The sequence below is a fragment of the Centropristis striata genome, chromosome 2, assembly GCF_030273125.1.
Source record: "Centropristis striata isolate RG_2023a ecotype Rhode Island chromosome 2, C.striata_1.0, whole genome shotgun sequence".
Classification (NCBI taxonomy): domain Eukaryota; kingdom Metazoa; phylum Chordata; class Actinopteri; order Perciformes; family Serranidae; genus Centropristis; species Centropristis striata.
In genome coordinates this window covers 30,919,213-30,942,911 of record NC_081518.1, presented here as the reverse complement: position 1 = coordinate 30,942,911, position 23,699 = coordinate 30,919,213, and the positions used below count along the sequence as shown (strand labels likewise).

At 39.0% G+C, this 23,699-nt stretch overlaps 1 protein-coding gene across 1 annotated transcript in view; it reads left to right on the top strand.

Annotated features, from left to right (window-relative positions):
• Nucleotides 1–23,699, top strand: part of dok4 (docking protein 4) — a 70,659-nt gene that overhangs the window by 15,715 nt on the left and 31,245 nt on the right. Inside the window, exon 2 of the mRNA XM_059354364.1 lies at nt 18,793–19,277. Within this exon, the coding sequence (XP_059210347.1) occupies nt 19,212–19,277 (66 nt within the window). The 5' untranslated portion in view covers nt 18,793–19,211. The remainder of the gene's footprint in view (nt 1–18,792; nt 19,278–23,699) is intronic.

Here is a 23,699-nt window from a genome sequence, read left to right as displayed (position 1 = left end):
TCTGACATAATGCTATCTCAATAAAGATAGGCTCTCTGGGTTTCCACAAGTCTCCTCTTTACATACATGGCTGCCTCCCAATTCAAAACGTGCAAAGAAAACAAAAAAATCCATTACTTTCTTCCAAAGACTTGATGCCACACAACGTTGTGTAAACTGAGGGCTTTAGTTACATGGTAAAGACACTGGTACACAGACACAGCTGTATCGAAGTTACACAGAGCAGTGAAGCTTAAAGTTCAGAAAAATTTGAGAAAATGCTGCCATTGTTGTCGTCCATACATGTTTAATATCAGTTGAGTTCAATTTGACTGAATACTTTGTTGGTCAGTCTGTGGGTTTGACTCTCATTGTGGACAAATAAAAAGACTGAGGTGAGATGAATACACTGATAATTTTCTCATATTCATATAAATATATATATAATATAAAATATAATATAATATAAACAATATAAAACTTATATTGAATTAATTAGCATAACCCCAAAATAATCCTGTTAACATGAGTGATGCACTTATTTAGATTAACCTGTGAGAATTTTAGAGAACTTTTATGTCTCCACACCAGTGACAGCTATGGTTGGAGGCAATAGGTTTTTCGGGTTGTCCATGACTCATTGATTGGATAGATTTGGTGATGTCACCCTGCATCATCAGTGCATCATTGGGATCCATTTGGGGCAATCAAATTCCGGTAACTGACATCAGGTTATAAAACACTTTAATGCTTCTTATGTGTATATTTTTGTCCTCTGGTGTCACAAATAGCTCAAGAAGAAATAACAGATTAGATTAGATTTTTAGATTGCAAATCAATTACATGTTGTGAATAATGACATACAGGTAGAGACAGCATTAGGAAGAGGGATTTGTATATAAGTATTACAGGAGGAGTAGTGTCGGATCAATAGTTCACTTATAGACTTAATGAACTGCCAAAGCACACAGACCATGATACAATCACAGCAGACTGCACTTCAAACTGCATTTGCCTGTCTGATTGATCAGGGAAAATGCAGAAACCATGGGCTAATGCACATGTTACAATGGTTAGTAAATAATTTACATACATGTTCACATTGCTTAGAAAAATGGCTATAAAAGTGCTTAATAAAAAGTTCACAGATAGATGTATTAGTGATTTAGCTTCATGCTAAAATCATATATCTCTATCACATATCATATACTGTCAAAAAATCCTGTTGTTTGCTTTCACACCAACTTAAACAAACGAACCACTAACCACTAACCAGGCAAATGCACCAGGGATAATTTCACACAAGCAAACGTGAAGTGTGAAAGCACAGTAATTATGCTTTGTCAGTCATTGTTGTATCTACCATATGCAATTTGAAACGTGTCAGAGACAAGCAGGTGACTCATCAGACCACATCTGATCAAGCATATGTCAGACCCTTTAAGATTAGAACCACCTTGATTACATATACCAAAGATTACCAATAAGACATCATAAACAAACTACCCACAGGCTTTAATTATTCAGTCTAGCCACTCTTTTAGTGTGTTGTTTTTGAATGTGTTCATTTAGTTTGTTTAGTGTGGTGCAGAGCACAGTATCCAGCATCCATCCCTGGCCTCTTTGTGAAACAACTGCTTCCAGCCACGTACCAGCTGTATAGCCTTCAGAAGTGACTGGATTGATTATGTAATACAGTCAAATTAAGTGGAAACTTGCATTAATGTTCATACAATCTTAACATAACTGCTAGACTCCAGGTTTCCAGTTGGACCAATGAGGGAAAAGTCAGCTCTCATGTTTGGTCACTGAATGTCTGCTGGACTCTTTCTCTTGCACCCTAGAGGTTCATCAATGGTGCTGCACTTTATTATACAATACCACAATTCAAGCAATGAAAGACAAATCTAGACATGTTTGTTTCCTTACTATGCTATAGCTCTGATGAAGTAGGAATAATCAACTCAATGTGACGCACTGGCATTTTCAGCATAAACATTTAATACTTACTTTTTCTTTACTCGATAATCTTATAAGCTTAGAGTAAGTTTAATAACTTTTAATAACTTCAGAAGTCGAGTATGTGATTTAATGTGTCAGATGTAATTTAGAATTAGTAAAGCAGAGCTGAATTGCATGCATGACCTTATGTTTGAGTAAAGCAACACTAACATCCAACTTTAAGTGGTGTAACAAAGCCTGCACAGATATCTCAACAATAATACACACTTGAAACCAAACCATCAGTTAAAGTTAAATCTGAAGAAAGTCCATCTGTGCATACATGTGGTCCCGACAAAAGACTGACACATCATTTTTTATAATATGTATAATATATGTACAGAGTTATAAGCATTTTTAACAAGGCTAAGTATCTATGAGCTCATCATGCTTGTAGCTTTTTAAACTATAGGTAGTCACGGTGCTTTGACTAAATGCTGACAGTGGAGTTTACATGTTCCCCATTGATGAATGAATAGTGCAGCTGAGGCTGATGGGAACACCCTTAGTTTTGAAATAATGACGAACGAATATTCATCACCAAAGTTACAGTATTGCAGTTCAGGGGTGTGAAATTTTGTACTAAATTCCATGACAACCCATTGTAGGGACCATGTATGCCACAAGAGGACTTTTGGGTTATTTGTATATGTTAATTGACTTGAATGAAAAAGGCACCAGCATTTCTCATCTCAGCCCTCAAAATGGTGGCCCTCCAAAATGGAGTTTTTGTTTGTCTCCGACAAAGCACCCTGCTGCAGATCTGTCGGCGGAGCCGATACGCATACATTGTAATCGATGTGTGAGATTCCACCGACTCTGTATCCGCTGCGTAGTGAGTCCGATGTCGCCCAGCCATCCGTCAGTCCTCGCAACACTTGCGCAGAGCTTCTATTTTTGTCGGACGACGGAGCACGGCGCATCAATTCAGCACAGAGCAGAACGTTCGGAGCAGGAACTCATGCACAGACACAAAATAAAACATCCGGTATATTTTCAAAATAAAATACCTCAGGTTCACGGCAGATCGTATTTCACAACTTGAAGACGTCATGATGGGCGGGGACAGACCTGAAGTCAACAGGTTAGAGGTTTTCACTCGTCTTTTCACGATGATATCATTTATTATAATTAATAATTATTTATGTGAAATACACATAAGTGTTGCTGAGATTCGAGGAATATAAAACCCTTGCATTTTTAGTACCTTGGTGTGAGGGATAGCACTGTTGCTGGCACTGTGCCCTAGACCATCTGTTATTTTCTGAGATAATTTAGACCACGACTAGAAAAGCACTATACAAGTGAAGTCCATTTACCATGTACAGGACCTGGCACATGCCCTGCAATCCTGCAGCTTTTTCCAAATGTATATAATTTTTGTCTGTAACTGGGGAATACTGGAGCCAGCTCTATGTCTGTCACTGAGTGATGGAGTAATGAAGTTAATACACTGGTCGAAGTGAGTGATGTCACTGGAGTTAGAGCTTCCCCGTTAGACGTTGCTCTTTCATAATTAATCCACAGTTCTAATTCTATGGAACAAACAGTAATTTGGTCAACTCCATGATTGTCGATCAATCTGCAGATCCACTTCATCAATAGCAGAAAACAGTGAAAGTGGTGTGATTGAAGTTGATTGCACTGCTAAAGACAGCGGATGGGTCCGAGCAGACAGGTGGTGGTGATCAGAGGCTGTGGGTATGCTCATAACTGTCCTGGAGTATAAGCTAGGTCTGGGCTGTTTAACAAAGTAATTATTAATTATACAGTAACCCTTTAGATGACTAATCCAAAACAACAAGCTGTTCATAAACACCATTATTAGATGGTGGCCATTACAGTCCTCAGTCATTTGTCTCAAACCTAGCTTATGCTACACTTTAGTAACAAATGTTTTCTGGGACCACTATAGGAGAACATTTAACATCAAGGAACATTATAGACACCACTATCCCTCTAACAATTAATCACATTGACAGGCTCCAGCCTTCTACTAGGCTTTGACCTAATCTTGTTTTATGACAGTTCTTGACCCAACATGCTGCGAAAATGAAATTCCAGTGCTCTATTCTGGCTTCTCTTTGAGCTTCTCTTTCAGTTCATGAAATCACTGCAGCATCCGAAGGCGGCAGGACTTATATGCTGATAGATCTGTGGCGTCTGATAAGTGCTGCTCCGGAGTGTAGTGCAGTTAAGCCATTCACTGTCTTTACCTTAATTAAATTGCCTTAAAATGACATGAGACTGCTCTGTTCTAACTTGCTTTTCATGGAGGAGACGTTCAGTTACAGAGCTCAGCCTCATTTCTTTCTGATGCAGCATGTGATGCAGCATGAGCAGTCAGGTACACAGCCATACATCCATGCATACATGTGTGGATGTATGTGTGTTTTGAGTCTGCAAGGCTGAGTTTTAGTAAATAATCCCACCAGAGTATGTACATGCTTCTTCTCCTCCATGTCCCTGTCCATCTTATGTGTGTGTGTGTGTGTGTGTGTGTGTGTGTGTGTGTGTGTGTGTGTGTGTGCGTGTGTGCCAGAAGTACATCAGTGCAACAGCTTCATGTCAGGCGTTTGTGCAGGCAGAGGCCCAAGTTTAATGTTTTATACCCGCATTACACTGCAGCACTCAGTTTGTATTGACACGTCTCTTTGGTCGGCTGCCCTGCCTGTTTCAGAGCAAGCAAAGTCATGACAAGCTGCCAAATGAACACAATTGGCACTTTGCTGTCACAGTCACTGTACTCTGTGAGGCATGAAAACAGGCCTTCATGTAGTCTCACTCAATTATATAATACCCCCACCCCTTTAACATGGGAACTGACCACTGACGAAATCACATCTTGTCTGTTGTTCATTGCTTCAGTTTTCTCCAAATAAAATTACTTTTTGTTTATGTTGTCAAATTGGTCCATTTTGCTTTTTAACATTTTATTTAATATAAATATATCCAAATATTTTACATATCCAAACAGCATCCTCTCTGAATTTCTGAAGAGAGCGGTTTCTTGTGATGTGTACGATAACCTGAGTGGTTATGGCTGTGTTAGTGTGTGTGTGTGTGTGTGTGTGTGTGTGTGGTTGTGTTTGCATACAATCATCTGATATGGGCTGGAGACGCAGTGTCTTGTCTGCCTGTGGCCCAGCTGTCCAGGGACATGTTTGTGCGTAAGCGTGGGAGAGCAAGTGTGTGTGTGTGTGTGTGTGTGTGTGTGTGTGTGTGTTTATCCCCACTGTTATCTGTGACAGATAGTTATGAGCAGACAGACTGACGCTTTCCCAAGTGTTAGCCTTGGGGCGGACGAGGGAGAGGCATGAGGGTGTGTGTGTGTGTGTGTGTGCGCATGTGTGTGTGTGTGTGTGTGAAACAGAGACAGAGAAAGAAAGAGAGATGAGCGACTGAAATGCTCAGTTTCATCCCAAACACCCCCAGTTTTTGTTTTTTTACTTGTTGTTTCTGTCATTGCTTCCTTCCTCTTTCTCACAGATTATCAAATGACGTCTCACTTGTTTAATCCTTACAAAAACTGAAAAAATCTCTTTACAGTGTAGAGACTAAAAACTTGCTCGAGCAATCCTATCAGTAAACAAAAATTGTGATTTTGCCTCCTCTGGAATTTGTCTTGTCTAGTCACGATCCCAGCTCAATGGTGAGGTTGAACTAGCGACTTCAAATTGTCCATTGGAGACAATGAGAGCGTATTGGTTGTCTCTCTCTATGTGTCTACCCTATGATGACCTGTCTTGGATCGGCTCCAGCCCCCCAAAACCTGAGTTTGGATAATTGGTTCAGGATAATGAATGAATAAATGGTCACAATCAAAAAGTATATCAAATTACAAAGTGCATTCAGCTCTATATGGAGCATTTAAGCTGCTTTTCAGCTCATTTGGGTTCTACTCTGGCAGAGACCAAAACAGAGAAGAGAGTGAATATTGGACTTGAATGAATCCTGATGTTGCTTTGTGGCTGCTGACTGCGTAAATAGGCAACTGTTAACCACAGAAACTTTATTAAGTTAATATACCAGTGACATGAGCTTCTTCCAGTTTAACATGGACAGGAAGTGAAAGGAGCAGCGGTATGTGTGGGAGCTTTTAACAGCAGCAGCTAAGCTGAGTCAGGTCGAGTGGAGTATACAGGTTTGCAGCACTGAGTTTGTTTTTCTTTAGCTGACTTAGGGTGTAAAATATACTTTTATTTCAATGTTTATCCACCTAATTCTCAGGAATGCTTCCATTGAAATTACCGGATGTAACTTCCGGTGAGATGGCATAAGTAACAGTAAGCTGGTAAGTCCCAGTAGCTAAATGTCACGGCAAAAGTCACCAGCCTTCAATTCAGCAAATAATGCTTTATTTTTCTTTTTTAAATAGACATTTAAAGAGGTAGTTACATTTCAATCAATATCATTTTAAGTTTATGCTATATTGAAAATATTTTCACTGCCTGACCTCGCCCCCACAAAGTGTGAACTGAGACGGTCATCAGCCTCACTTGAAAAAAAACAGTAATTTTACCTCACAGAACACAAGAGTTTGTCTCCCGCTTCCTCGATTGGTTAGTTAGTTTGTGTTATTTTGTGACTTTAGTGTTTTAAAAGAGTTCAGAACAAAACTAACAAACAAACTAATCGATCGAGGCAGTAGTAGACCAGAAACTCCTGTGTTCTGCTAGGTAGAATTACCTGTTTTTGCCAAATGTGTGGGGTGGATATGAAGAGAGCATAGATGCATATAACAGCTTCAGTTTTCCGTCGTTGGGGCTGCCTAACCAGCCAAAAAGTATTACAATACGGACCTGCTACATGAGTTTCTTATATTCTCTAGGGCCTCCATCGTGCTCTGGTCCCACTGAATCATTCACCACTTCTCCACCAAAGGCACCAGCAACAGATATGATCCCTCACTGGCTTCTCACCATTCAACACAGGATATTGAACAGTAAATGGGTGCTTTTAACCCCTGCACTTCCAAAACAAACTTTTAGATGCTTTGAAATATTTTGAAATGTTATTATTGTATTTTTTAGAAGACTGTGACTTTTCTGTGACATTGAACAGAATTTATGTTCTTATTTAATAATTTGTGTACCATATGGGGGAGTATGTACAGTTATGTGTCACAGTAATAGGATAAGAACATGGACTGGGGTTACAGACAATATGATAGAGGGATTAACAGGATAAGAGGCGGAGAAATAGAAGATGAAAGCAGCGAGGGTTTGTGTGTGTGTGTGAAAGAGAGAGAGAGATTAAGTGTTTGTTGGAAGGTGTTACAGGGTGAAACTGGGTTAGAAAAGCTCAATACCTCAAACAGTAAAGCCTGCTATCAATCACTTACAGCTATGTCGTAAAATGCCAGGATTGGTAGCGACCACAGTTCCATTATTGTTGGAACAAGGAAATTCAATCAGCCAATCAAAGAATCATCTGAGCAACTTTGATTTTTCACCAGCTCCTCTTCTCTCTTTGTTTATGCTTTTTTTCTTTCTCTGCCCATCTGTTTTTGTTTTCACTGTCTTTCTTTCTTTCCTTTTTCTCCCCTTGATTAACAAAAATGAGATGACATGTAATCAATTACGAGGGCTTTTCTCTCGATAGTGATCCAATAAAAATTTAAGCTTTGAAAAATCTGCCATAAAGTGAACTGAACTAAACTGAACTTTTTTAACATTTTAGCAAAGGAAAAACTTGCATGTATGTTGTATCATGACAGCAGCAGAGAAAAGAAATGGGTCGTAATCTTTGATCCAAACTTCAACAGGGGGTCTGATTTACAGCAGGAAACATCACCTTTTGTTGCAAGATAGTGAAAATGAATGAATTTTGTTAATTTTGAACATCCATGGTCCCCATGAATGAAATGTTTTTGGTACATACTTACCTTCAAGGTAGCAATCTGATCAAAGTTTCCATTTGTAACTGATACGTTAGCCAGATTGAAGGGTGAGGTGTTATAGAGTCGACTGCTTTTCACTAATCAAATTCCTTACAATAAACCTCACCATAAATGTCTTCTGGTTTGACCCCAAGTGAACTGTCACACAGATTTCTGTTGGATGCTGTGTGTCCGTCATGCACTCATTGACAGATCCAGCTCACATGCCCTAAACTGGAACACAATCCATTCCAAACAGACTCGCCTGATTGATTTACAGATCAATTTCTCCGTTTTTTTTCTTTGTGTGTGTCCATGCATAGGTTGGGATACCAGTGGAGAGAATCAATGAAGATTGGGATTTGCAATTAGTTCACCTCCACCTCAGTGTGTGTGTGTGTGTGTGTGTGTGTGTGTGCGCATGTGCGCGCGCGGGCGCACGCCTGTAGGTGTAAGGGTTTGGTTGTGAAAGAATGGACCACTGTGTAGAAAATATAATAAACTACCCACATTCAATTGACCTTAAAGGGGACATATTATACTTATTTTCAGGTTTATACTTTTATTTTGGTTTTCCACCGGAACATTTAAAGTTCAAGACACATTTTCTCTAGCCTGGCTAACACCAGACTATATCACAATGACATATAGTCTGGAGACCACCTATTAATTTTTCCGTAGAGGAGACGTGGTTTACGATCGTCCGGAGCCGTTGATTGGGCGCTACGATTGTCTATCATAAGCGTCTGTACGTAGCTCTTAGCCAATCGTATCAGTTATAGCAGATGACATATGTAGAGCGACAGAAATTCAAGACGACCACAATGACCGGGGTCTTGCTAATTAGCTTAGCCACTAATGGGGCTAGTTGGTAGATTAGGCTTCTGCCAAATCCTGTTGGAAGCAAGGATAAAACATCCTTTTTGGTGGTGAAAAAGGAGTGTAAAGCCAAACGTTGGTCTACTTTTAAAATAAACTTTTGTCTCTAAACTATCTAGAACACTGTTTACAGCTGGATCAAAAGAGAGCTGCAGCCATGTTGGATCCGTAAGAAAACTACAAGTCATCGTCTTGCCGTCCCTTCCCGTTCTGTGACTGGATACCAAAAGCAGGGCTAAGAATCGGCCATGGACACCATGCCACCTTGCAGTTGGAAGCAAAATCGAGCGCACAAGGCAGCATGGGTATATCAGGCTACATTTTCTCACTGTCTGTATAAATATACCTGTACTCACCCTCTGACTTAAATGCTCAGTTTTATTAAACCCCGCTCTTGAAAAAGCCTGATACATAGGTGCATGTTATCTCAACAGGGATAAATAAGCGAGGATGGAAGAGGAGTCAGTTAGAAAAATGAAAAAAGGGAATGTGTGTGTGGAAGGGAAAAAAGTGAAAAGAAGAAGAAGGGAGGAGACAGGCGTGGAGGAATAGGGGCTGATTGCCTGACTGATTTCATGAGTCACTTCTCTGCAGGCGAGAGGCTGGAGAGACAGGTGGCTGTGTCTAAGTGTGTGTCCCCATCGCTCACTGTGATGTTTGTGTGTGTGTGTGTGTGTGTGTGTGTGTGTGTGTGTGTGTGGCAGTAATCTTATTAGTAGTGCGTGTGTCTCGGCATACAGAGATTCTGACCAGATGTGATCTTTGATGTTCAAAAGTGTCAACCTGGGGAGGAAAACACTCAGTAGAGGATAAAGGTCCCAACACACAAACACACATATAAACATGTTTGTCTGTTGGAAATGTAGTGGCTGCCAGATGTAGTGCAGGTTCCTTCACACAAACAGCTGACTCACACTTACAGCTGTGAACAGTCATATACTGTTCAGCTAGTGCCTTGTTTATTAATATATATTTATAATATTGAGGGGAAATTTTGGGGGAGTATTCTTCAGATAAGTAAATTAAATTGAATAATTACAAATATCAACTTTTATTCTATATTTGTTAGGAATAGCTGCAATCAGATGTCATTATCTCACAGTGAGCAAACATTTAAATGTAAAGGTTAACCAGAACTAGCTTCATCAACATTTTTGAGTACATAATTTGAAACCTCCAACTTTGGTGTGTGATTTAAAAAAAAAAAAGTGGCCAACCTTTTTAGGAGCTGACCTTGAACCTATATTTGTGACCTGAAGATTTACATCTTCAGTAGAAACCAATGGGCTTGGGAGTGTGTGCCAGGGAGGGACACAAGACAATATTCATATGTGTACACTAAATATAAAGCTAGAACTAACAGGTTATTAGCCTAGCTTAAGGGCAACCAGCTAGCCTGGCTCTGTCTGAAGGCAAAAATATGCCTAGTAATACCTGTCGAGGTAACCAATTAACACATTATATTTAATTTGTTGAATTTGTATAAAATCTGTGATGTAAAAAACACACAGTGTTGGGGGTAACTTTTGTAATGCATTATTGGAACATGTTGCGGTTCATAAATTCAGTAACAACAATACTTTGATGTTACTTTCCTCTCATAAGTTCTGATTTTCAACACAGCGATGTCATCCAGTGTGCTCATCGGAAACTTTGCCCATTTTTAACCATTTTTAATGTCACTGCAGCATAGACAGTACATGCAGATGAATGGCACCCAGTCTCTGTGGACATTTCGCAGTGGATGAGTGGGTGGAGCTCTTAATTAATGATACAAGACAAACAAGCTGGACTAGACTATAAAGCAACGGTTTGGTGAGTGAGCAAATTGAGTGTGTGTGGCCTGTGAAATTCACTTTAAATGGCATTAAAAATGGTTTATTTTCCTTTTTAATCCGTCCTCATGCAAGCTATTATGTGGGCATATGCAAAGTTTGGCATTATTGTCAACTGGCAGTTATGTGACATGTTATGCCACGTAATGTCAGGGGGTTAAAAAAAAGTAATTTACCTCATAGTGTAACAAATTAATTTCTACAGGAAGTAAATAAGTCCTTTCCTTTTCTTTTCAACCCCAACACTAGACAGCTGAAGGTATGATGCTTTTTACACTGTAATAAATTATTTTGTAGTCATTTCATTTTACTTAATATATTTGATAAAATGTATTAAATATAAATGCGTCCTTGATTTTGAGGCAGTTGTTTAAGTAACTTTAATATAAAAATGTTTGAGATAGAATCTACTTATTTTGATCACATTAAATATAATCCTTATGTGTATGTAATTCTAAATCAAGAGAATTTTGAATGAATCCAACACAATAGAATTAGTCCGTTTTTAAATGACAGGCACTTCCTGTTAAGTTGTTATTAACTCAACTTGTAACGTAGTTAGATTTAATAAATAATATTGCGTGCAATCTGTTGCCTCAATTTTATTGAGTAGCTATTATTTATCTTTTTTCACAGTGTAGTGTCCGTGTCTGCTTGTGCTGTGAAGTGTAAACGGTGTAGAGTCGCAGCAGCCACTGAGGTGACAGACAAGTGACTGATATCGATGTAGTGACTGCAAACCTTCGCTGATATTTTATTGTTTTTATATGCAGAGCCACTAAAATACTAACTGCACTTGTACGGTGTCCTACCACTAATAAAATTAGATAGAGGCTGCCATCTCTTTCACACTCATGTTCACACTTATTCTCCCAATGCATCACAGTTTATTTGACAGTGATATACAGACACTTTTGTCGGTGTGTGAGAGGATCGAGAGCTTGAACTGTAGCTGCTGGTGTGTTGTTGTCGGGAGAGCAGAGAATAGACTGTGAACACTCCAATGATTCAGTGTCATCACACACAAACACACACAGGAAGACCCAACACAGGATCAATAAGAGTGCATCAGTAAATCGATGTTGTGCCCTTGTTATGAATTAGATCTTGCCTTGACGGGATGCCATTTGCGTGTGTTTGTGCGTCAGTGTGTGTGTGTGTGTGTGTGTGTGTGTGTGTGTGTGTGTTTTCAATAACTCATCACTGTTCATGCAGCTAAATGACCCATTAAGCCTGATGGTGTAATTGAAACCCATTTGAAAGTAATTAAAGATATGTTGAAGGACAATGTTCAACCATTGCAGTCTGTTTTTTATTTATTTATTAGCATCCCTTACTTAGTCTATTTAGGGCTATGTGTTTTTGGGGCCCTTTTCAATTATCACTAAAATGAAGTCACGGTTTAGTTTATTGTCCCTTCTTCTTCTTTTTTGTGACAGGGTCCCGAGGCAGCCCCCCTCATTTTGACGATTATGTATTAAAATTAAATATTGAACCAAAGCGAAATATAATTTTCCATTTTTCCATTTGTGTTTAATTTAATGTTTGTCCATAGTTCATTGCAAATTATCAAACATTGTTTTATTTATTGAAATGCACCTTAACGGGTGTGTGTGTGTGTGTGTGTGTGTGTGTGTGTGTGTCTGTTAATAGTGATTATTATCATCTGCTTACTTAATGCAAATTTAAGCATATTTATTATTGGCGATCAGTGAACAACACAAAAGAGACAACACAAGAGAGGATGATTGCGTTAACTTTGACAACCATTAAAAGATTATTGCCTTCCTTTCCACATTTGAAAATACATAATTACTGAGTTAAATTTAAAACAAATTAAAGATTTAAACTATAACAATTTATATTTCACATACTCATACAAAATTTGCAGTGAAATATAGGATGGCAGTGTGCAATGTGGTATCTAAAAAAAAAACCATACACAAGGATACATTTCGAATCTAAAATCTATATAATAAATGATATAGTATATGCTGGTCACAGTTGTAAACCAACTACACAATAAACATGTTGTACAGTACATGTAATGTGTCCATTGCAAAGGATTCTCAGAGGACAAAGTGCTGGACTTTTGTACAGTGAAATTGAATGTTTTATTTCACCAGGAATCATTGAAGTAGCATTAGTTCACCAGGGTAATATTCCCAATACTAAAGAGTTAAATTTGATACATTTTCTATTTTTATTTTTAAGATTATTTTTATGACATTCTGAGTCTTTCATGTTTTTGACGTTAATGTGACCAAATATCTTTATATATACCCAGCAACATATGTACGCATATGGAAAGGGCGGGAAAGAAAGGACATTTTGGACAGAAGGGCACTAAATGCATTTAGTCCTTGTGGTCATGCTGGTGCTTATCCAAGCTGAGTCATTACGTTTTTTTATGTCGATACTGAAGCTCATTGGTTTCATTTCACTGGACTTTATAGCATATCATTAAACCTGAGTTATGATAGGAGAGTCAGTGGATCATTGAGTTCTGTATGGGACACATGACCCAAAACAGGAATACTTAAAAAAAAATATATATATATATATATATATAATATGCAGTGATCTAGCTTCATAAGTTCATATGAAGTCATCAAAACGGTACAAATCAAGCACCCATATCAGGAATGGCACTTTTCTCACTTACCATTTCTTAAAAGCCTCAGTTCTGTTTCATGTGTCTTCCCGTTTTGTGCCTGAAAAACAATATGCCCAAATGCTTTTCCACCACTGCATCCCAGTAGTTATTGGAACTGGAAAGGCCTGACAGATGAATGTTTTAATATCAAAATGGGATTTCAAGAGTACATTTTCCAAATCACAGGAGCCATTGTTTGAATTAAATTATTAAAGTCTTAAGCTGTTCGAGGTGAAAGACTGTGACTGTTTAACGGGCTGAAAGGAAAACTGTTGCCAGAGAATTTACTAAGCTATAGCTAATAACTGTTAAATCTGTGAGTTGTCCCCACCATGACATTAAGCTCTGCTGTTTTCTGCCTAATAAACTCTCTACATGGAGGTATGAGTACTTTTTATTGTACACCCAACCAACAATGGTTTATTGGAGGAAGAAGAAGAACCACTCAGTATTAGGATGTTTGGACAGACAGAGTATACTGTATGGTTTTGCTGTTAAAAATGACCCTTGTCTGTCTCAGAATAAATGAATCAATCTTGATAATTGCATAACAGCATTTTGTGACCATTGCTGGAAAAAGTTCAGGTCAAGTAAAACGACAAACGTATAAAGTTCCAAAATTACTCATTAAGCAGATTCATGTATAATATTGTATCATAACTATTGATTCTTCTAATATGTTCACCACTTTAATGTTGCTGCTGGTAAACGTTGGAACTTTATATTCTGCAGCTTGTGAATTTCTGTAATCTTAACCATATCCATTTATTTGTTGCCTATATTTTCTATTACTAATTTGTTTTTGCAAAGTAACGTAAGTTGTTAGTTATGTACTGGAGTAAATAGTAATAATAAGCTAAAAGCTTAACTTAACTTGAGCTGCTACAGTGAAGCTGTCACTAGTATCTGTATAATGATGGACGCCGTTAGCCTGGGTGTACCCATACTGCCTTGCATGCTCGAATTTCATTTCGAACCTCCAGGCAGTCTGGAAACCAGGGAGGTTTCTTAGCCCTGTTTTAAGGATCCAATCACAGAACGGGGAGGGACGGCAAGACGATGACGCGTACTACTCGGCAGACGGAAGCTTGTAGTTTTCTTACGGATCCAACATGGCTGCAGCAGAGACGAAACTCTCTTTAGCTGTAGATGTTGTTTTAAATAGTTTAGAGAGAGGTTGATTTTAAAAGAAGAACAGCGTTTGACTTTACACTCCTGTTTCACCACGAAAAAGGATGTTTTAGCCTTGCTTCCGACAGGATTTGGGAAAAGTCTAATCAACTAATCTACCAACTAGCGCCGCTAGTAGCGGGGCTAGTAGCGCCGCTAATAGCCCCGCTACCGTAACGCCGGTGATCTCGCTACGAGCCGGGGGACAGCGGAGCCGCCGAGATACCCGCAACAGCTTGTTTATTGCCCATAAAATCAGTGGATGTGTGGGTGAATGACATGAGGGGGAATAAAGCGTGAAAATAAATCTTGCAGAAAGCGAGAACTGGAGAAGCAAAGCAGCAAGCAACACTCTCTCACAGACACACACACAACAAACATCAATTTCTGTCGCTCTACATACATCATCTGGTATAACTGATACAATTGGCTAAGAGCTACCTACAGACGCTTTTGATAGACATTCTAAGCGCCCAATAAATGGCTCCGGAGGATCGTAAACCACACCTCCTCTACAGAGAAATGAACGGCTGGTTTCCAGACTAATCTCATTTGTGATTAGTCTGGTGTTAGCCAGGCTAGGACGCCGTTGTAATCTTATGTTGACTTGTTTACTTTGTGAAACCGGAACCTAATTCATACACACATGCATAGACTTATGGGTAGTGTAGTCTACTGCCACAGTATCATCAAGATATGAAACATTTCTGCTAGACCATATTTAACAGCTGTCTGTCATTATGTGTAAGTGAATAACTAGGATGCTGTTCTGAAAAATGTAAATGCCTTTGAAAGTCACAATTATTTTTTCAATTGAATATGGGAGCCCCGAGCAGCTTCTTCAGTAGCAGACTGCGATATCCACTGTGTAGGAAAGAGCGCTTCCGCAGGTCGTTCATACCGGCTGCAATCAGTTTAACAGCAGTACCAAATAATACAGCACTGTTTGTTCCATGGAGGGGGTGAGAGGTGTATATCTTCTGAAAACTTTATCAATCAATTTCTTCCAAACATATCAATGAAAATAAAACTACAATTAAAAGAGGATTGTGTCTGAAAACAAAATGATTTCTACTTTATGGGCCACCGTGCACTATACTAAACAATGCTGTATATACTACAGTATATGTAGTATACACATATACAGATTGATAACTAGAACTACAGGTAAGAGGAAAAATATTTTTTTTATTTTGGGTTGAGTAGTATTTAAGGTTAACATAATAATGTCCATAAATGATTGCAATAATCATGCCTGTTATAATTGATGAATGGCTCACCTTGAAAACATGTTGCCTGAACAGAATAGTTATTTAAGGTGGTGCAATTGAATGCCTCCAGTAGGACAAACAGATTATTGTTGTATTTGCATATTCATATGTACATATGTTTGTTGTAGTCATTGACAGCTGTCTTTGTATTTGCATGAGTATGTGCTCTTCCATTTGGTCTGCTTCTGCATGTTTGTTTAGTGTTTAATAGTCTTTGTGCCTGAGCCACTTAGCTAAACCAACATTGCCATAATGATAAGCCTCTCCCCGTCTCGCCTTTTGCCAGCCTTCTGTCTATGTGTGTGTGTGTGTGTGTGTATGTGTGTGTGTGTGTGTGTGTGTGTGTATTAATGATCCCCTTGTTAAAGTTTAATGTCTCTGTTCCACTGTTGTCAGGGAGATTTACCACTGAGCCCTATGAGAAATGTCTGCCCCACTGCTCCCAGCCTGATGGCAAACACACACTCCCACACACACAAACACATTAGGTTGCACATGTGCATCTGCATGCACAGGATGCATAAATGGCCGTATAAGTCACAAAAGTCACATCACCTCTTGTATATCAGTTTAATTACCACAAGTGAGTCAATGAAGACGGCAAGTGTCCATGCTCTCTAGGGGAAATGTGTGTCTGTGCGTGTGTGCGTGTGTGCTGTACTTCACACATGGCTTACTCCAGCACTAGGTCAAGTGCATTGTCTTCTCCTCATTCCTTTATGTATTTGCGCTTGAAATTGTCCATTGACAAACTGAAGCTGTGTCCTTTTCTTATACTGAGGTAGCAGCTCTCTCTCTCCTATATCTGCTAAACAGTTTATTCAAACTCTGAATGCAGTACTGTTGTACACTTTTATTTCACAGGGGACAGTTTTCTTAAGAAATTATAATAGCTCTTACCTCTATACTGCCCTATAAAAGGCAAACTCACCAGTGTAGAACTCGGAAAAAAATAACTATAAAGTTATTCTGGTGTCCAGTTAAATGGATTGTACGTACAGTATAATACTGGGAATATAGCAGTTTTTTGTTTAAAAGAAAAAAATATTTATGTGAGTTCAAACTTGACCTTTGACCTTTGCTCCAAAGTTAAGGTACTCTGCCACTACCTTTGCACTGTCAGCATAATAATAAAGGGTCATTGCAAGTCAAAAGGCATTAACTTCTATTTGATCTCCCATGTTGTTAGCGATTACAGGAAGCTATTTACTAAGATAGCAATTATGACCTTTTGCAGTTTAAAAACAAAACAAAAAACATTTTACTTTGATTATCATTTAATGGTACATTACCAACTCACATCATTAGGACCACGTTGGGTAAACTAAATATTTGTATAGTAATAAAAGCACTATGTAGCACTTAGCCACAAGCCGGATTCACAGGTTTTAATCCTTTGCTTCCTCCCACAGTCCAAAGACCTGTAGCTTAGGTTTAATTGGTGGCTCTAACTTGCCTGTAGGAGTGAATGAGAGCGTGAATGGTTGTCGCTCTGTGTCTGTCTGTGATAGTCAGGAGATGTCCAGGGTGTATCCCGCCACACCTGTCAGATAAGTGGTTAAGGATAATGAATGAATGAATGAATGAATGAATGAAACTTAAGCAAGGGAAAAGATTAACTTCATACATGGGTTAAAAAAGCCAGAGAACTTTAGGTGGAGTTGTGGGATTTTGCTTTGGTTTTTCCAGAACCTTTCATAGTTAAGAGAACCACAACCCACTATTTTTGACAAGAAATAACACATGCAAAACTATTTAACTAATTATAAAGCAGCACCTACATAAAGTCATGAAGTCATGAAGTCATTAAGGTCTTTTGCTTTTGCATGGCAGTATAAAGGAAGTGGGCTGTAAGCCTGGACTCCCGCCTGGCCTACCAAACTAGACTGTAAAAGAGGCTGTAGCGGGTTCCCTTTTCATCTAAGGCATCCATTAGTACCAACTGTTGTAATGCCAGCTTGTCAGAAAGAGGGCAAAGTATTGCTTCAGAGTTAGGTTAAAGCAAACTGACATGCTCATTTTTTTTACATGGGTCCCTTGTCCTCTGACCTCAAGATATCTGAAGGCAGGAGAGAGAACTATTAAAAGTGGGCCGGGTGGAATACAGTTAGAAGTCCTGGACAAACAGTAGAGTAATGTATCTTTCTCCTTCATATCATTTTCAGTTAACACAGAAGCTAGAAACAGTTAAATCTGCTATAATATTTTCACATTGCCCGTGGATCAAATTACCCCATGTGTATGAAAGGGAATGAACCCCAATTATTACATTACTGTGCATTCCCCACACCTCTACAGTGTTCAGGCTCTGACGGTTCATTGTTTGGTTTTATGGCCTGCAGCTTTACCACCTCTCTGGAACCAGGCAAAAGTACATTGGGTTTATCTGAGCTAAAACTGGATAAAAGGCTACATGAAGCTGAGGGGAACTGCAGAGTTTTACACCTCCCATCACATAGTCATGTGACTGTTCACATAAAAAAAAAGGTTAAGTGCAGGTTTAGCGAATGAGAACCAACAATTACAACTAGGAGCACCAGATCCATGTTTCACAAAGGTGTTTAAACTGTAAGCATGTATCTACCGCAGCACTGCAATATAATAAATGCTGGAAGGAAAGGATGAAGAGCTCAGGGTGTTTGAAATGGAAATGTAACTGGATGCAAGCAGGGAATAAACAGTGTGGCATGATGGGTAAGCTGGCTCTGATTAAAGAACAGATTAAACCTCATACATTTTTATTTCCTGGTTACAGTAGCTCCTAATAGATGCTGCCTCCTGTGATATCCTCTGTAGAGCATTACAGCTTTATGTCAGCAGCACACACACACACACACAGGTTAACATGTGTGCTCATTTAGTCATGTTCAGACACACACATACACTCAAACAAAGAAAGGCAAATATATCAAGACATACAGCACACTGTACGTTACAGCACAATGGAATGACCCATGCAGCCAACCAGCATACTGAACCTCAATAATGGTGTGTGCCTCCAGCATGAATAATGGACGATAATGTTGTGCTCCTGACTCTTCAATGAATAATATATATATATATATCCATTTCTCTCTCTTTCTCTCCCTCTCTTTCTGTCTTTGTCTGTATGTTTCTTAGAGATCCCAAAGAGCGTGATGAGGGAAGACCCATCTGGTGAAGAGTGAATGAAAGTAGGATGAAGTAAAGGAAAAGACACATGAAAGAAGAGAAAGACAAAGAAGGAGAGCAAAAAATCCTACAGAGGAGAACCAAAGGAACCAAAGGGAGGAGAAAAGGGAGGGTGGGAAGATGTGAAGAGCTCAATGAGAGAGGGGAGCCGGAGTTGAGGATAGAGAAAATACAGGAGTTGTAAGAGGGAGGAAACACACAAAGTCCTGAAAGAGACGGACAGAGCTGAAAGAGAGGAGGCCACAAGGGACAAAGAAGCTGGGAGCTTCGGAGAGGTAGAAGGGGAAAGAGAGGGACTTGTTGAGGGAGGGAAGAAACATCTGGATGGTCTCCAAAGCGACGGCCAGCAGGTTACCCCCCCTCCGAAGATGGCCTCCAACTTCAACGACATCGTCAAGCAGGGCTACGTACGCATGCGCAGCCGCAAGCTGGGGGTGAGTGTGTCTACGTGTGTTCACTCTCCATTCATGTTTTATCACACTATTCTCAAAAGGACAATCTTAGCTTTCCACTGATCTACAGATTTAATGAACCATGAGTGAAAAATAGGTTAAAAGAATCTTGTGGTTTGGATCTACTCCTGCAGTTTGACAGGGGTGCTTTATCTGTCACATCATGGGTTGTTGTTTTTAGATATGTTCTAGGACTTTTCATTTTGATAACATCAAAGGCAATCCCTGTTGCCATCCATTTCATTTATATTTCGGTCATTGTGTACAGTACAAACTGCATGGGTATTTCAAAATTCAAAAATTCCTCTTCAGTCATTGTTTACAGTCTGATTAGCAACTTCATCAATGCTTTTTGCAGATGCAGATCGACATTACACTATAGTCGATGAGTTCCAAGATTACATTTGGACCAATGCATTACAGCTCTCTGTCTGTCTCCACACTACTATTTAATTCAACCAAAACTGACTCAAACACAAGGCACAAATCCTAAAAAAGGATGTTATATTATATTATATTATATTATATTATATTAGGGTCAATTAGTTTTTATATAATTATAGTGCCGTCCAAAAATAATGCTCATCTGCCGCATTGAGCCTAGAAATCCAGCAGTGTTAGAGATACAGTGTCACTTGTTTCAGTACAGACTGGTCTACCCTCAAAAACGTCATTAAAAGGCACTTGTACATGCAGCAAAATACGACTCACATTTACGTTTTAGACTGTCCGCCGGACTTTCACACAGGACTGGATTTGTGTCCCGTGTGACTTACGAAACGTACAGGGTTTTTTTTACGTGACATACCTCTTCGCTTTCGGCATTTACGTACATTTATTTACTGTTTAAATTGTCTGTTATGACAACTTACCAGGATTTTTTACCTAGGTCAATGGTTTTGTAGTCTAATAATGTGCTATATTTAATGATCGGCGGTACCGTGAGCCGTGAAACGCTCATTTTGACAAACACTTATGTGTCTATTCTGTCGTAGAGGTTGGAGATCTTGTTGTTCAGTATATTCATATTGCAATGATTTCAGTTTATGGAACTCAAGCTACTAACTCTGTATCTTTTAAATCATTTCCTTAATATTATTTCCTAAATACATTTTCTAATATCCCTCACCTCTCTATGTAGGTAGTTTTAGTTTTATATGTCGAGGTTTTGACAAATAAAATCAAAAATATATCTTTAAGTAAAGTTGATGACAATTAAAAATGTATGATATTTGTAGATTGACTGTATAATAAAAGCAGACACATTTGTATTTGCATTACATTGTTTCAGTTGGCTTATGAAAGCTTGGGTTTTAATACTAAGCATGCAGCCAAATGACCTTACAGTATGTGCTTGTATGACCTCTTGCTGAACAGATTGAACGTCTCCACTATCTGTTCTGTGTACATTTGTGCCTGTGGCTTGAGCTGCATGGAGAATGCTAATTTGAGAGAGCATGACTCACATTCAGATGGCGTAGGCAGTGGAATTCAACTTTGCATGACTCATATTATTGAAATGAACACAAATCAATTTGAGCCAGGTTCTGTTCGAGCGCTCACTTCAAATAATGGTCTCCTCTGCTATCGCTGCTCGCACAGCCGAGTGAACGACAATGTTGAGCTCTCTGAGGGGACTGATGACATTCCCATTCCAGCATGAACTCAGCGCTCAGGATATTACCAAAATAAAGTTTTTTTTCTTCAGTTTTTGCTCAGTTAATGGCTTATGTATAGAAATATGTCGCCTGAGGGAAATAACGTTCTCTCTTTTTAGTGCTTGACCTACAGTGACCATTCTGTTTCTTAAAGGACTTTGTGTACAAATGTATGTAAGAAGAAAAAGAGAAAGTGTGTGTGTGTGTTTTTATCCCACTGCACCAGTGACAGCCAAAGCTGGGGGCATCATTTGGTCGGGTTGTCCGTTCATCCGTCCGTCATGTGTCCATCTGTCCCATTCTCGTGAATGTAATATCTGAGGGACGCCTGGAGGGAATTTCTTCAAATTTGGCAAGTGGAACCCCTAACCGTCAGATCTTTAGCCAGACTAGCGGCATGGCTCTAAGGATGGTGGTTGGACAGAATGTTCATCACTTTGGTTCAGAGTGAAATATCTCAACAGCGACTGGATGAAGTGCCCTTTTCTACACACATTCATTGTCTCTGGAGAATGACCCTAATGACTCAGGGTGAGCCCCTGACTTTTTCTTTTTTGCAGTTTGCAGTTATGGATTTTTTTGACTTGACAATTAATATTGGTTTGCCATGTACAAATGTTGCCCATAATTAGGCCTAGTGAATTATTGTTAATAAATTAAATTAAGTTTTCATTTATCATTTATATATTACTTTTGTGTTGATAAAGTTGTGATCATTTCAAGAAATCAAACCCTACTTTTGATAGAATTCTTGTTCAGCATTTTTTATTTAATAGCCGTTCAATGCACATACATGCTGTAATAACCTATATATAGTATATAGCAGCTTTTATGTCAGTGGCATAATCTGCCAATCCTGCGCTGGCTAAGCTTGTGTCAATTGGCAATAGGATAATATTTCAACAATTGTATTTTTCCTTTGCAGACGTTAAGGTAACTAACTATCAGAATCTTGAAATTTCCCCCAGAAATTTTGGGGGAAAATCTGTAGAACCTGCACCCTACTGTGTATTTAGAGATGTTGGTGGTGAAGCAGCATCTCCACCTTCTCCACCATCACCTATTGGCGATCTTTAGTAACCACAACTGGACAATGTGAAGGCAGTGATTTATGACTAAATATTGAAAAGACCAAATGAGATTTCCATCAGCTCTGTGTGTTGATTTATAATTAGTAAAAGCTTTGCTTTAGGTAACACTATCTGGGTGAAATCAGTTGTTACTTATATGACTGAATTCCTTCACTTTCTAATATTTATATTTGGGAGTCTGAATGTTGAAGGGCTGAAACAAAAAGAGAAATTTCACATCCATCATTGCATGAAGTCTTACTGCTCACCCAGCTCTGGGACACAGGGCTGTGCTGCATCCCTGCACATGTAAGAGCACAGCTCTACTTTGTCCTCCTGTGTCTCCTTATAACGTGTGTCCTCCCCCAACCCCAGCTTTGGATCAGCACTGGCAACTGTCTGGCTCTGATGCTGAGAATGATTATTTTCTCTCATCCCTAATGAAGTTGAGGGATGCAGTTCGAAGAATCTATCTGCTTTTGTTCACTGGCCTGTTTTTATCTGGCCTCTCCATCAGTGCTAATCACATTTAAATGAGTTTCACGACTGATTGGCCTATGAAATGTGCTATAAATATGGTCAACATGAGTTGGATTGATTGGTCGACCAGCGTTAGTTTTTATTTGAAAATATTTTAAAGATAATGTTAGAAACTTGTTCCTTTTTTACATTACAATTGAGCTGGGTGTCGAATTAACTGCACCAAAGCAAATTTAGCTTCCTAGTTTGTCTGTTTCTCTCTTTGGGAATCTTTCGTGTTCTGTTTTGAAAACAACTGTCCCCATCTATTTTTTCCTCTCTTTCTCACACCACCCCACTCTTTTAACTGCTCTATGTCTTCTTCTCCCTCTGCGGTTTTCTGCCCAGAGCACTGATTCTTCACATCTCATTCTTCCTTTTCTGGCTCATTATCTGTATCCTTCCTCCACTTTCTTTCTGTGTCATCTCTCTCTCTCTCTCTCTCTCTCTCTCTCTCTCTTTACCCTCTCTTTCTCATTTGCTCTCTTAATCCATCTTCTCTCTGTGCCAATTTTGTCAGCATCCTGCCCGTATGTTTTCATGTGTAGTGTGAAACGGAGACATTCTGGCATCAGTGGAATGCAGCTGGCGTTGCTATGGACATGAAAAACTCTTACTGTTTTACAGTAATTAAAAAAAAAATCATTTTTTATCATGGTTTTATTGAACACAACTGAATTCCATGTTCATGTTTCCTTTTACTTGCTGTGCTTATTGCTGTGTTCATTTAATTTGGTATCAAAGGAATTTACTTATAGTTGAGTGTGAAAGTATTTTTACACAATTCATAATATAAAGTTAATGCGTTGTGTTGCCTTTGATCAGCAGAGTGTCTGCCATTCGTCTGTCAGTCTAAACCCTGACACCCCCCCCCCAGTCCACTTATATGTGACATGATCTAAGCATTGCTAACAATGGGGGGAACCATGTTGGAATAATGCTCCCAATCAAGGAATGACAGAGATGTTCCTGTTTTTCCTGTCATTGTGAATACAGAATACAGTGTAATGCGCAATGTCAGAGCTTTATGTAGCATGTAAACTACTGCAAACACATTTTATCCTATTTACATATCGAACAGACACAGACCAACATTGTCATTCATTTAAACACCTGATGAATTTAGAGGGGGATTTCACTATCTTTCAACTTGGACC